The 17,037-nt window shown below is 35.4% G+C and overlaps 1 protein-coding gene across 1 annotated transcript in view; it reads right to left on the bottom strand.

Annotated features, from left to right (window-relative positions):
• Positions 1-17,037, bottom strand: part of LOC121370241 (glutamine-dependent NAD(+) synthetase-like) — a 159,887-nt gene that overhangs the window by 129,749 nt on the left and 13,101 nt on the right. Inside the window, exon 3 of the mRNA XM_041495365.1 lies at positions 3,486-3,637. Within this exon, the coding sequence (XP_041351299.1) occupies positions 3,486-3,637 (152 nt within the window). The remainder of the gene's footprint in view (positions 1-3,485; positions 3,638-17,037) is intronic.

Raw genomic sequence — 17,037 nt, 5'->3', positions numbered from 1 at the left:
GTGCGGTTTTGTTTCTTCACTGTATATGAATAGCCCTGATTGTCAAACAGTTTGTCTTTACTGCGAACTGATGTTTGTAACTGACCTCTACATTGGCTACTGATACATCTAATGGAGCTGGATCCATTAAAGATGTTTCGTGGTAACTTGGTGGCAATGGGTCAGGTACATGTATATCATCTTGGTCTGAGAGGGTTGGATCAAACACTAACGAGTCGTTGATACTGGGGTGATTCGATAGAGGAGAAGAGTGAGAGGACCCCATGAGTGACGTTGGAGATCTTGGCGGTGTCGGTGGTTCTGTGATTGGCAAGCTGCCGTGTCCATTTGTTAACTGAAAAAGAGAGGAAAAATACACATAAATATTTGATACATACAAAATAATAAAGTACCTACATGTATATCAAAAACTGTTTTTCCTCAGTCCTAACCTTAAAATATGGTTATGTAGACAATCTCCATATTTAAAATGTATATCTTTAGACAGTCTTCCTCCTTTACGAAACACCATAATCTTAGTTTTCTCGATATTAACTTGAAGTTTCCAACGTATGTAGTAGGCATGAAGAGTATTTATACATAATTGTAAATCAGTTTTACTTTCAGCCATTAAAGTATATGAGTATCATGTGAAAAAGAAATGAGTTACCAATATATATATTTAAAAATCGACATCTATAAGATGTTTCAAGAGAAAAGTAAAAGCGACAGAAATATTATATAGGTATATACACTCACCATGGAATCATCAGATCGCGCCTGACAGGTATCGCATGTCCATTGGATATCAACACTTTCTCTAACAGCTTGACGGTAAACCTGCCGCGAGATACCCGTATTACATGTACGGTGTTGCCATAGATGACATTCGTCACATTGGATAACTTCTTGTCGTGGACGAAGAGTATTATAACATGATAAACATGGATCTGGAACGTCAAGAGCAGCCTGTGCCATGTTTATGGATATTGGTACATGTATATGCACCCGTATAAAAGTTAAGGTATATAATATATAATTGACGCGAGGCCATGTTCAATTGAGAAGATTTCATTGAGTAAGATCTGTGTTTTTGCAGGCCTTGTTTTCAGAATTGATTAATCGGCTATTATTACATTGATGTTGGTGCCGCTCCATCGGCTGAGGTTGCTTTGAACAGCATTATGTATGTGGCCTCTCCTTGTGAACATTATTCTAATAGTCATTTGATTGGTAATTAGTAACGATGAACGTCCAGTTAGAAGGGAACGGGGTATGAGCAGAATAAATGTTTAAAAGTTAATAAACAAAATATATACATAAAAATGTACAATGAATATATAATAATGTTTAATTAAATAACAAACACTTCTTAAAATAATAATATCAGGTTGTTTAACAACAAACTTTCGTTTACGTAAAACCCAGATATAACTTGTTTTCGTTAATACAGAGGCCGACAATGGGGTCCGAGATTACCTGGGGCCGAGATTACTCGGGGCCGAAGTTACCAGGCCGAAGTTACCAAAGTCCGAAGTTACCACGTTCCATAACTGATGACAGTGTTAGAAACAAGCATGTATAACTGATGCCAGTGTCAGAAACAAGCATATATAACTGATGGCAGTGTCAGTAACAAGCATGTATAACTGATGACAGTGTCAGTAACAAACATGTATAATTGATGCCAGTGTCAGTAACAAGCATGTATAACTGATGACAGTGTCAGAAACAAGCATGTATAACTGATGCCAGTGTCAGAAACAAGCATGTATAACTGATGACAGTGTCAGTAACAAGCATGTATAACTGATGACAGTGTTAGAAACAAGCATATATAACTGATGGCAGTGTCAGTAACAAGCATGTATAACTGATGACAGTGTCAGTAACAAGCATGTATAATTGATGCCAGTGTCAGTAACAAGCATGTATAACTGATGACAGTGTCAGAAACAAGCATGTATAACTGATGACAGTGTCAGAAACAAGCATGTATAACTAATGACAGTGTCAGAAACACGCATGTATAACTAATGACAGTGTCAGAAACAAGCATGTATAACTAATGACAGTGTTAGAAACAAACATGTATAACTGATGACAGTGTTTGAAACAAGCATGTATAACTGATGCCAGTGTCAGTAACAAGCATGTATAACTGATGGCAGTGTCAGTAACAAGCATGTATAACTGATGCCAGTGTCAGTAACAAGCATGTATTACTGATGGCAGTGTCAGTAACAAGCATGTATAACTAATGACAGTGTCAGAAACAAGCATGTATAACTAATGACAGTGTCAGAAACAAGCATGTATAACTAATGCCAGTGTCAGTAACAAATATGTATAACTGATGCCAGTGTCAGTAACAAACATGTATAACTGATGCCAGTGTTAGAAACAAGCATGTATTTATAACTGATGACAGTGTCAGTAACAAATATGTATAACTGATGCCAGTGTCAGTAACAAACATGTATAACTGATGACAGTGTCAGTAACAAACATGTATTACTGATGCCAGTGTCGGTAACAAACATGTATACAGTGTCAGAAACAAGCATGTATAACTAATGAGTGTCAGTAACAAGCATGTATAACTAATGCCAGTGTCAGAAACAAGCATGTATAACTGATGACAGTGTCAGTAACAAGCATGTATAACTAATGCCAGTGTTAGAAACAAGCATGTATAACTGATGCCAGTGTCAGAAACAAACATGTATAAACTAATGTCAGTGTCAGAAACAGTTGTATAACTAATGCCAGTGTCAGAAACAGTTGTATAACTAATGCCAGTGTCAGAAACAGTTGTATAACTAATGCCAGTGTCAGAAACAGATGTATAGCTAATGCCAGTGTCAGAAACAGTTGTATAACTAATGTCAGTGTCAGAAACAGTTGTATAACTAATGCCAGTGTCAGAAACAGTTATATAACTAATGCCAGTGTCAGAAACAGATGTATAACTAATGCCAGTGTCAGAAACAGTTGTATAACTAATGCCAGTGTCAGAAACAGATGTATAACTAATGCCAGTGTAAGAAACAGACGTGTATAAACTACTGTCAGTGTCAGAAAGAAGCATATATATGGCAGTCTGTTGCTAATTTTTGTTGGATGATGTAAATAAACAGCTATGGAAAGTACATATGTGTAATTCTCGCATAGGATGTAAAACTATTAATTTTTTGTATTTTTCTGATAACTAGATAATAGTAATAAAAATGTTTGTTTTTTTATTAATTATTTAAGATGTAGTAATGAAGGTTTTTTTTTTTTTTTTTTTTTTTTGTAAACAAAACTGACACCTTGTCTGGGAATAAGCCCCCCCCCCCCCCCCATGCTAAGCTTATAGTGAGTTGGTTTGGCCTCCTGAGCTTATTTTTGGTCAAATATGGGTATCTTCTCTAATAGTACACAATCGAAACATCTGTAATGAGTTTTATTGCTAGTACTACACACTGCTAACTGAATGTTGCTCTGCATGTGGTGACAGTTACCTCCAGACCAGCAGGCATCAACCACCAGGTGACACATGGATGCCACGATGCAGGCAGAACTAGAACTGTCGATGCCGCCACTTAGAGGCAGGAAGTATCCTCCTTGTCCACTGCGACGCAGGTAGTCCCACAGCCAGCAGGCGGGACCCAGACTGAAAAATAATTAATAACATGAAACTCAGTTAACAGTGTCCATCATTTCCATCAACATGAAACTCAGTTATCAGGTAGAGTCCATCATTTCCATCAACCTGAAACTCAGTTAACAGTGTCCATCATTTCCATCAACCTGAAACTCAGTTAACAGTGTTCATCATTTCTATCAACCTGAAACTCAGTTAACAGTGTTCATCATTTCCATCAAACTGAAACTCAGTTATCAATGTCCATCATTTCCATCCAACTGAAACTCAGTTAACAATGTTCATCATTTCCATCAACCTGAAACTCAGTTAACAATGTCCATTATTTCCATCAACCTGAAACTCAGTTAACAGTGTTCATCATTTCCATCAACCTGAAACTCAGTTAACAATGTCCATCATTTCCATCCAACTGAAACTCAGTTAACAATGTTCATCATTTCCATCCAACTGAAACTCAGTTAACAATGTCCATCATTTCCATCAACCTGAAACTCAATTAACAATGTCCATCATTTCCATCAACCTGAAACTCAGTTAACAATGTCCATCATTTCCATCAACCTGAAACTCAGTTAACAGTGTCCATCATTTCCATCAACCTGAAACTCAATTAACAATGTCCATCATTTCCATCCAACTGAAACTCAGTTAACAATGTTCATCATTTCCATCAACCTGAAACTCAGTTAACAATGTTCATCATTTCCATCAAACTGAAACTCAGTTAACAGTGTTCATCATTTCCATCCAACTGAAACTCAGTTAACAATGTTCATCATTTCCATCCAACTGAAACTCAGTTAACAGTGTTCATCATTTCCATCAACCTGAAACTCAGTTAACAGTGTTCATCATTTCCATCAACCTGAAACTCAGTTAACAGTGTCCATCATTTCCATCAACCTGAAACTCAATTAACAATGTCCATCATTTCCATCCAACTGAAACTCAGTTAACAATGTTCATCATTTCCATCAACCTGAAACTCAGTTAACAATGTTCATCATTTCCATCAAACTGAAACTCAGTTAACAGTGTTCATCATTTCCATCCAACTGAAACTCAGTTAACAATGTTCATCATTTCCATCCAACTGAAACTCAGTTAACAGTGTTCATCATTTCCATCAACCTGAAACTCAGTTAACAGTGTTCATCATTTCCATCAACATGAAACTCAGTTATCAGGTAGAGTCCATCATTTCCATCCAACTGAAACTCAGTTAACAGTGTCCATCATTTCCATCATTTCCATCAACCTGAAACTCAGTTAACAATGTCCATCATTTCCATCAACATGAAACTCAGTTATCAGGTAGAGTCCATCATTTCCATCAACCTGAAACTCAGTTAACAGTGTCCATCATTTCCATCAACCTGAAACTCAGTTAACAGTGTTCATCATTTCTATCAACCTGAAACTCAGTTAACAGTGTTCATCATTTCCATCAAACTGAAACTCAGTTATCAATGTCCATCATTTCCATCAAACTGAAACTCAGTTAACAATGTTCATCATTTCCATCAACCTGAAACTCAGTTAACAATGTCCATTATTTCCATCAACCTGAAACTCAGTTAACAGTGTTCATCATTTCCATCAACCTGAAACTCAGTTAACAATGTCCATCATTTCCATCCAACTGAAACTCAGTTAACAATGTTCATCATTTCCATCCAACTGAAACTCAGTTAACAATGTCCATCATTTCCATCAACCTGAAACTCAATTAACAATGTCCATCATTTCCATCAACCTGAAACTCAGTTAACAATGTCCATCATTTCCATCAACCTGAAACTCAGTTAACAGTGTCCATCATTTCCATCAACCTGAAACTCAATTAACAATGTCCATCATTTCCATCCAACTGAAACTCAGTTAACAATGTTCATCATTTCCATCAACCTGAAACTCAGTTAACAATGTTCATCATTTCCATAAAACTGAAACTCAGTTAACAGTGTTCATCATTTCCATCCAACTGAAACTCAGTTAACAATGTTCATCATTTCCATCCAACTGAAACTCAGTTAACAGTGTTCATCATTTCCATCAACCTGAAACTCAGTTAACAGTGTTCATCATTTCCATCAACCTGAAACTCAGTTAACAGTGTCCATCATTTCCATCAACCTGAAACTCAATTAACAATGTCCATCATTTCCATCCAACTGAAACTCAGTTAACAATGTTCATCATTTCCATCAACCTGAAACTCAGTTAACAATGTTCATCATTTCCATCAAACTGAAACTCAGTTAACAGTGTTCATCATTTCCATCCAACTGAAACTCAGTTAACAATGTTCATCATTTCCATCCAACTGAAACTCAGTTAACAGTGTTCATCATTTCCATCAACCTGAAACTCAGTTAACAGTGTTCATCATTTCCATCAACATGAAACTCAGTTATCAGGTAGAGTCCATCATTTCCATCCAACTGAAACTCAGTTAACAGTGTCCATCATTTCCATCATTTCCATCAACCTGAAACTCAGTTAACAATGTCCATCATTTCCATCCAACTGAAACTCAGTTAACAGTGTTCATCATTTCCATCCAACTGAAACTCAGTTAACAATGTTCATCATTTCCATCCAACTGAAACTCAGTTAACAATGTTCATCATTTCCATCAACCTGAAACTCAGTTAACAATGTTCATCATTTCCATCAAACTGAAACTCAGTTAACAGTGTTCATCATTTCCATCCAACTGAAACTCAGTTAACAATGTTCATCATTTCCATCCAACTGAAACTCAGTTAACAATGTTCATCATTTCCATCAACCTGAAACTCAGTTAACAGTGTTCATCATTTCCATCCAACTGAAACTCAGTTAACAATGTTCATCATTTCCATCCAACTGAAACTCAGTTAACAGTGTCCATCATTTCCATCAACCTTAAACTCAATTAACAATGTCCATCATTTCCATCCAACTGAAACTCAGTTAACAATGTTCATCATTTCCATCAACCTGAAACTCAGTTAACAATGTTCATCATTTCCATCAAACTGAAACTCAGTTAACAGTGTTCATCATTTCCATCCAACTGAAACTCAGTTAACAATGTTCATCATTTCCATCCAACTGAAACTCAGTTAACAATGTTCATCATTTCCATCAAACTGAAACTCAGTTAACAGTGCTCATCATTTCCATCCAATTGAAACTCAGTTAACAATGTTCATCATTTCCATCCAACTGAAACTCAGTTAACAATGTTCATCATTTCCATCAACCTGAAACTCAGTTAACAGTGTTCATCATTTCCATCCAACTGAAACTCAGTTAACAGTGTCCATCATTTCCATCAACATGAAACTCAGTTATCAGGTAGAGTCCATCATTTCCATCAACATGAAACTCAGTTATCAGGTAGAGTCCATCATTTCCATCAACCTGAAACTCAGTTAACAGTGTTCATCATTTCCATCAACCTGAAACTCAGTTAACAGTGTCCATCATTTCCATCAACCTGAAACTCAGTTAACAGTGTTCATCATTTCCATCCAACTGAAACTCAGTTAACAATGTTCATCATTTCCATCAACCTGAAACTCAGTTAACAATGTTCATCATTTCCATCAACCTGAAACTCAGTTAACAGTGTTCATCATTTCCATCCAACTGAAACTCAGTTAACAATGTTCATCATTTCCATCCAACTGAAACTTAGTTAACAGTGTTCATCATTTCCATCAACCTGAAACTCAGTTAACAGTGTTCATCATTTCCATCAAACTGAAACTCAGTTATCAATGTCCATCATTTCCATCCAACTGAAACTCAGTTAACAATGTTCATCATTTCCATCAACCTGAAACTCAGTTAACAATGTTCATCATTTCCATCCAACTGAAACTCAGTTAACAGTGTCCATCATTTCCATCAACCTGAAACTCAATTAACAATGTCCATCATTTCCATCAACCTGAAACTCAGTTATCAGGTAGAGTCCCATCATTTCCATCCATCTGAAACTCAGTTGACAGTGTTCATCATTTCCATCCAACTGAAACTCAGTTAACAGTGTTCATCATTTCCATCCAACTGAAACTCAGTTAACAGTGTTCATCATTTCCATCCAACTGAAACTCAGTTAATGTCCATCATTTCCATCAACCTGAAACTCAGTTAACAGTGTTAATCATTTCCATCCAACTGAAACTCAGTTAACAATGTTCATCATTTCCATCAACCTGAAACTCAGTTAACAGTGTTCATCATTTCCATCAACATGAAACTCAGTTATCAGGTAGAGTCCATCATTTCCATCCAACTGAAACTCAGTTAACAGTGTCCATCATTTCCATCAACCTGAAACTCAATTAACAATGTCCATCATTTCCATCCAACTGAAACTCAGTTAACAATGTTCATCATTTCCATCAACCTGAAACTCAGTTAACAATGTTCATCATTTCCATCAAACTGAAACTCAGTTAACAGTGTTCATCATTTCCATCCAACTGAAACTCAGTTAACAATGTTCATCATTTCCATCCAACTGAAACTCAGTTAACAGTGTTCATCATTTCCATCAACCTGAAACTCAGTTAACAGTGTTCATCATTTCCATCAACCTGAAACTCAGTTAACAGTGTCCATCATTTCCATCCAACTGAAACTCAATTAACAATGTCCATCATTTCCATCCAACTGAAACTCAGTTAACAATGTTCATCATTTCCATGAACCTGAAACTCAGTTAACAATGTTCATCATTTCCATCAAACTGAAACTCAGTTAACAGTGTTCATCATTTCCATCCAACTGAAACTCAGTTAACAATGTTCATCATTTCCATCCAACTGAAACTCAGTTAACAGTGTTCATCATTTCCATCAACCTGAAACTCAGTTAACAGTGTTCATCATTTCCATCAACATGAAACTCAGTTATCAGGTAGAGTCCATCATTTCCATCCAACTGAAACTCAGTTAACAGTGTCCATCATTTCCATCATTTCCATCAACCTGAAACTCAGTTAACAATGTCCATCATTTCCATCCAACTGAAACTCAGTTAACAGTGTTCATCATTTCCATCCAACTGAAACTCAGTTAACAATGTTCATCATTTCCATCCAACTGAAACTCAGTTAACAATGTTCATCATTTCCATCAACCTGAAACTCAGTTAACAATGTTCATCATTTCCATCAAACTGAAACTCAGTTAACAGTGTTCATCATTTCCATCCAACTGAAACTCAGTTAACAATGTTCATCATTTCCATCCAACTGAAACTCAGTTAACAATGTTCATCATTTCCATCAACCTGAAACTCAGTTAACAGTGTCATCATTTCCATCCAACTGAAACTCAGTTAACAATGTTCATCATTTCCATCCAACTGAAACTCAGTTAACAGTGTCCATCATTTCCATCAACCTTAAACTCAATTAACAATGTCCATCATTTCCATCCAACTGAAACTCAGTTAACAATGTTCATCATTTCCATCAACCTGAAACTCAGTTAACAATGTTCATCATTTCCATAAAACTGAAACTCAGTTAACAGTGTTCATCATTTCCATCCAACTGAAACTCAGTTAACAATGTTCATCATTTCCATCCAACTGAAACTCAGTTAACAGTGTTCATCATTTCCATCAACCTGAAACTCAGTTAACAGTGTTCATCATTTCCATCAACCTGAAACTCAGTTAACAGTGTCCATCATTTCCATCAACCTGAAACTCATTAACAATGTCCATCATTTCCATCCAACTGAAACTCAGTTAACAATGTTCATCATTTCCATCAACCTGAAACTCAGTTAACAATGTTCATCATTTCCATCAAACTGAAACTCAGTTAACAGTGTTCATCATTTCCATCCAACTGAAACTCAGTTAACAATGTTCATCATTTCCATCCAACTGAAACTCAGTTAACAGTGTTCATCATTTCCATCAACCTGAAACTCAGTTAACAGTGTTCATCATTTCCATCAACATGAAACTCAGTTATCAGGTAGAGTCCATCATTTCCATCCAACTGAAACTCAGTTAACAGTGTCCATCATTTCCATCATTTCCATCAACCTGAAACTCAGTTAACAATGTCCATCATTTCCATCCAACTGAAACTCAGTTAACAGTGTTCATCATTTCCATCCAACTGAAACTCAGTTAACAATGTTCATCATTTCCATCCAACTGAAACTCAGTTAACAATGTTCATCATTTCCATCAACCTGAAACTCAGTTAACAATGTTCATCATTTCCATCAAACTGAAACTCAGTTAACAGTGTTCATCATTTCCATCCAACTGAAACTCAGTTAACAATGTTCATCATTTCCATCCAACTGAAACTCAGTTAACAATGTTCATCATTTCCATCAACCTGAAACTCAGTTAACAGTGTTCATCATTTCCATCCAACTGAAACTCAGTTAACAATGTTCATCATTTCCATCCAACTGAAACTCAGTTAACAGTGTCCATCATTTCCATCAACCTTAAACTCAATTAACAATGTCCATCATTTCCATCCAACTGAAACTCAGTTAACAATGTTCATCATTTCCATCAACCTGAAACTCAGTTAACAATGTTCATCATTTCCATCAAACTGAAACTCAGTTAACAGTGTTCATCATTTCCATCCAACTGAAACTCAGTTAACAATGTTCATCATTTCCATCCAACTGAAACTCAGTTAACAATGTTCATCATTTCCATCAAACTGAAACTCAGTTAACAGTGCTCATCATTTCCATCCAATTGAAACTCAGTTAACAATGTTCATCATTTCCATCCAACTGAAACTCAGTTAACAATGTTCATCATTTCCATCAACCTGAAACTCAGTTAACAGTGTTCATCATTTCCATCCAACTGAAACTCAGTTAACAGTGTCCATCATTTCCATCAACATGAAACTCAGTTATCAGGTAGAGTCCATCATTTCCATCAACATGAAACTCAGTTATCAGGTAGAGTCCATCATTTCCATCAACCTGAAACTCAGTTAACAGTGTTCATCATTTCCATCAACCTGAAACTCAGTTAACAGTGTCCATCATTTCCATCAACCTGAAACTCAGTTAACAGTGTTCATCATTTCCATCCAACTGAAACTCAGTTAACAATGTTCATCATTTCCATCAACCTGAAACTCAGTTAACAATGTTCATCATTTCCATCAACCTGAAACTCAGTTAACAGTGTTCATCATTTCCATCCAACTGAAACTCAGTTAACAATGTTCATCATTTCCATCCAACTGAAACTTAGTTAACAGTGTTCATCATTTCCATCAACCTGAAACTCAGTTAACAGTGTTCATCATTTCCATCAAACTGAAACTCAGTTATCAATGTCCATCATTTCCATCCAACTGAAACTCAGTTAACAATGTTCATCATTTCCATCAACCTGAAACTCAGTTAACAATGTTCATCATTTCCATCCAACTGAAACTCAGTTAACAGTGTCCATCATTTCCATCAACCTGAAACTCAATTAACAATGTCCATCATTTCCATCAACCTGAAACTCAGTTATCAGGTAGAGTCCCATCATTTCCATCCATCTGAAACTCAGTTGACAGTGTTCATCATTTCCATCCAACTGAAACTCAGTTAACAGTGTTCATCATTTCCATCCAACTGAAACTCAGTTAACAGTGTTCATCATTTCCATCCAACTGAAACTCAGTTAACAATGTCCATCATTTCCATCAACCTGAAACTCAGTTAACAGTGTTAATCATTTCCATCCAACTGAAACTCAGTTAACAATGTTCATCATTTCCATCAACCTGAAACTCAGTTAACAGTGTTCATCATTTCCATCAACATGAAACTCAGTTATCAGGTAGAGTCCATCATTTCCATCCAACTGAAACTCAGTTAACAGTGTCCATCATTTCCATCAACCTGAAACTCAATTAACAATGTCCATCATTTCCATCCAACTGAAACTCAGTTAACAATGTTCATCATTTCCATCAACCTGAAACTCAGTTAACAATGTTCATCATTTCCATCAAACTGAAACTCAGTTAACAGTGTTCATCATTTCCATCCAACTGAAACTCAGTTAACAATGTTCATCATTTCCATCCAACTGAAACTCAGTTAACAGTGTTCATCATTTCCATCAACCTGAAACTCAGTTAACAGTGTTCATCATTTCCATCAACCTGAAACTCAGTTAACAGTGTCCATCATTTCCATCCAACTGAAACTCAATTAACAATGTCCATCATTTCCATCCAACTGAAACTCAGTTAACAATGTTCATCATTTCCATGAACCTGAAACTCAGTTAACAATGTTCATCATTTCCATCAAACTGAAACTCAGTTAACAGTGTTCATCATTTCCATCCAACTGAAACTCAGTTAACAATGTTCATCATTTCCATCCAACTGAAACTCAGTTAACAGTGTTCATCATTTCCATCAACCTGAAACTCAGTTAACAGTGTTCATCATTTCCATCAACATGAAACTCAGTTATCAGGTAGAGTCCATCATTTCCATCCAACTGAAACTCAGTTAACAGTGTCCATCATTTCCATCATTTCCATCAACCTGAAACTCAGTTAACAATGTCCATCATTTCCATCCAACTGAAACTCAGTTAACAGTGTTCATCATTTCCATCCAACTGAAACTCAGTTAACAATGTTCATCATTTCCATCCAACTGAAACTCAGTTAACAATGTTCATCATTTCCATCAACCTGAAACTCAGTTAACAATGTTCATCATTTCCATCAAACTGAAACTCAGTTAACAGTGTTCATCATTTCCATCCAACTGAAACTCAGTTAACAATGTTCATCATTTCCATCCAACTGAAACTCAGTTAACAATGTTCATCATTTCCATCAACCTGAAACTCAGTTAACAGTGTTCATCATTTCCATCCAACTGAAACTCAGTTAACAATGTTCATCATTTCCATCCAACTGAAACTCAGTTAACAGTGTCCATCATTTCCATCAACCTTAAACTCAATTAACAATGTCCATCATTTCCATCCAACTGAAACTCAGTTAACAATGTTCATCATTTCCATCAACCTGAAACTCAGTTAACAATGTTCATCATTTCCATCAAACTGAAACTCAGTTAAAAGTGTTCATCATTTCCATCCAACTGAAACTCAGTTAACAATGTTCATCATTTCCATCCAACTGAAACTCAGTTAACAATGTTCATCATTTCCATCAAACTGAAACTCAGTTAACAGTGCTCATCATTTCCATCCAATTGAAACTCAGTTAACAATGTTCATCATTTCCATCCAACTGAAACTCAGTTAACAATGTTCATCATTTCCATCAACCTGAAACTCAGTTAACAGTGTCCATCATTTCCATCAACATGAAACTCAGTTATCAGGTAGAGTCCATCATTTCCATCAACATGAAACTCAGTTATCAGGTAGAGTCCATCATTTCCATCAACCTGAAACTCAGTTAACAGTGTTCATCATTTCCATCAACCTGAAACTCAGTTAACAGTGTCCATCATTTCCATCAACCTGAAACTCAGTTAACAGTGTTCATCATTTCCATCCAACTGAAACTCAGTTAACAATGTTCATCATTTCCATCAACCTGAAACTCAGTTAACAATGTTCATCATTTCCATCAACCTGAAACTCAGTTAACAGTGTTCATCATTTCCATCCAACTGAAACTCAGTTAACAATGTTCATCATTTCCATCCAACTGAAACTTAGTTAACAGTGTTCATGATTTCCATCAACCTGAAACTCAGTTAACAGTGTTCATCATTTCCATCAAACTGAAACTCAGTTATCAATGTCCATCATTTCCATCCAACTGAAACTCAGTTAACAATGTTCATCATTTCCATCAACCTGAAACTCAGTTAACAATGTTCATCATTTCCATCCAACTGAAACTCAGTTAACAGTGTCCATCATTTCCATCAACCTGAAACTCAATTAACAATGTCCATCATTTCCATCAACCTGAAACTCAGTTATCAGGTAGAGTCCCATCATTTCCATCCATCTGAAACTCAGTTGACAGTGTTCATCATTTCCATCCAACTGAAACTCAGTTAACAGTGTTCATCATTTCCATCCAACTGAAACTCAGTTAACAGTGTTCATCATTTCCATCCAACTGAAACTCAGTTAACAATGTCCATCATTTCCATCAACCTGAAACTCAGTTAACAGTGTTAATCATTTCCATCCAACTGAAACTCAGTTAACAATGTTCATCATTTCCATCAACCTGAAACTCAGTTAACAGTGTTCATCATTTCCATCAACATGAAACTCAGTTATCAGGTAGAGTCCATCATTTCCATCCAACTGAAACTCAGTTAACAATGTTCATCATTTCCATCCAACTGAAACTCAGTTAACAATGTTCATCATTTCCATCAATCTGAAACTCAGTTAACAGTGTTCATCATTTCCATCCAACTGAAACTCAGTTAACAGTGTTCATCATTTCCATCCAACTGAAACTCAGTTAACAGCGTTCATCATTTCCATCAACCTGAAACTCAGTTAACAATGTCCATCATTTCCATCCAACTGAAACTCAGTTAACAATGTCCATCATTTCCATCAATCTGAAACTCAGTTAACAGTGTTCATCATTTCCATCCAACTGAAACTCAGTTAACAGTGTCCATCATTTCCATCAACCTAAAACTCAGTTAACAATGTCCATCATTTCCATCCAAATGAAACTCAGTTAACAGTGTCCATCATTTCCATCAAGCTGAAACTCAGTTAACAGTGTTCATCATTTCCATCCAACTGAAACTCAGTTAACAATGTTCATCATTTCCATCCAACTGAAACTTAGTTAACAGTGTTCATGATTTCCATCAACCTGAAACTCAGTTAACAGTGTTCATCATTTCCATCAAACTGAAACTCAGTTATCAATGTCCATCATTTCCATCCAACTGAAACTCAGTTAACAATGTTCATCATTTCCATCAACCTGAAACTCAGTTAACAATGTTCATCATTTCCATCCAACTGAAACTCAGTTAACAGTGTCCATCATTTCCATCAACCTGAAACTCAATTAACAATGTCCATCATTTCCATCAACCTGAAACTCAGTTATCAGGTAGAGTCCCATCATTTCCATCCATCTGAAACTCAGTTGACAGTGTTCATCATTTCCATCCAACTGAAACTCAGTTAACAGTGTTCATCATTTCCATCCAACTGAAACTCAGTTAACAGTGTTCATCATTTCCATCCAACTGAAACTCAGTTAACAATGTCCATCATTTCCATCAACCTGAAACTCAGTTAACAGTGTTAATCATTTCCATCCAACTGAAACTCAGTTAACAATGTTCATCATTTCCATCAACCTGAAACTCAGTTAACAGTGTTCATCATTTCCATCAACATGAAACTCAGTTATCAGGTAGAGTCCATCATTTCCATCCAACTGAAACTCAGTTAACAATGTTCATCATTTCCATCCAACTGAAACTCAGTTAACAATGTTCATCATTTCCATCAATCTGAAACTCAGTTAACAGTGTTCATCATTTCCATCCAACTGAAACTCAGTTAACAGTGTTCATCATTTCCATCCAACTGAAACTCAGTTAACAGCGTTCATCATTTCCATCAACCTGAAACTCAGTTAACAATGTCCATCATTTCCATCCAACTGAAACTCAGTTAACAATGTCCATCATTTCCATCAATCTGAAACTCAGTTAACAGTGTTCATCATTTCCATCCAACTGAAACTCAGTTAACAGTGTCCATCATTTCCATCAACCTAAAACTCAGTTAACAATGTCCATCATTTCCATCCAAATGAAACTCAGTTAACAGTGTCCATCATTTCCATCAAGCTGAAACTCAGTTAACAGTGTTCATCATTTCCATCCAACTGAAACTCAGTTAACAGTGTTCATCATTTCCATCAACCTGAAACTCAGTTAACAGTGTTCATCATTTCCATCCAACTGAAACTCAGTTAACAGTGTCCACCATTTCCATCAAACTGAAATCAATTAACAATGTCCATCATTTCCATCAAACTGAACACAATTAACAATGTCCATAATTCTATAGAAGTGCACACAATTAACAATATTTACCAGCTGAAAAGAGTGACACCATGTTACAAATATTAAATATAATGGATTATATATATATAATTAATTCTACTGATTATTACCCATATGGTTACAAATATCTTGGTACATATCAAAGTGATACGTCCCACTAGAATGCCAAGTGGGACGTAACACTTTTGACGTCACACGATGACGTCACCAAGCAGTGCACTACAACAGTACAGGAACGTCAACAAAACGAGATGAGTGATACAAATTAAGATCGATTATGGGTAATAAATAGGATATTAAACTCTCTACCATTTCGTATCATGTTTATGTCCCTCGTGAAATAATTTTCATTGTTACTCATTAAAGCTCGTGACAACTGAAAATTATTTCACTCAGGACATAAACATGATACGAAATGGAAACTCATTTAATATCCAGTAAGTATACAATTATAAGATATAGCGGAATGTATATATCATTAATTATACTGAGTATACAATTATAAGATATAGTAGATATAGTGGATTGTATATATGATTCATTATACCGAGTATACAATTATAAGATGTAGTGGATTGTATATTGTATATATCATTAATTATGCTGAGTATACAATTATAAGATATAGTAGATATAGTGGATTGTATATATCATTAATTATGCTGAGTATACAATTATAAGATGTAGTGGATTGTATATATCATTAATTATGCTGAGTATACAATTATAAGATATAGTGGATAGTATATATCATTAATTATACCGAGTATACAATTATAAGATATAGCGGAATGTATATATCATTAATTATACTGAGTATACAATTATAAGATATAGTAGATATAGTGGATTGTATATATGATTCATTATACCGAGTATACAATTATAAGATGTAGTGGATTGTATATTGTATATATCATTAATTATGCTGAGTATACAATTATAAGATATAGTAGATATAGTGGATTGTATATATCATTAATTATGCTGAGTATACAATTATAAGATGTAGTGGATTGTATATATCATTAATTATGCTGAGTATACAATTATAAGATATAGTGGATAGTATATATCATTAATTATACCGAGTATACAATTATAAGATATAGTGGATTGTATATATCATTAATTATACCGAGTATACAATTATTAGATATAGTGGATTGTATATATCATTAATTATACTGAGTATACAATTATAAGATGTAGTGGATTGTATACATTATTAATTATACTGAGTATAATAGTGGAGTGGCTTAGCTCCAAATTTTTATGAAATCATGACACGCTGGTCCAAAGCACCAAATTTGGTATACTTGTCAGTTAG

This window comes from Gigantopelta aegis, chromosome 4 (assembly GCF_016097555.1).
Source record: "Gigantopelta aegis isolate Gae_Host chromosome 4, Gae_host_genome, whole genome shotgun sequence".
Taxonomy (NCBI): Eukaryota; Metazoa; Mollusca; class Gastropoda; order Neomphalida; family Peltospiridae; genus Gigantopelta; species Gigantopelta aegis.
This window is presented reverse-complemented; position numbering and strand designations above follow the sequence as displayed.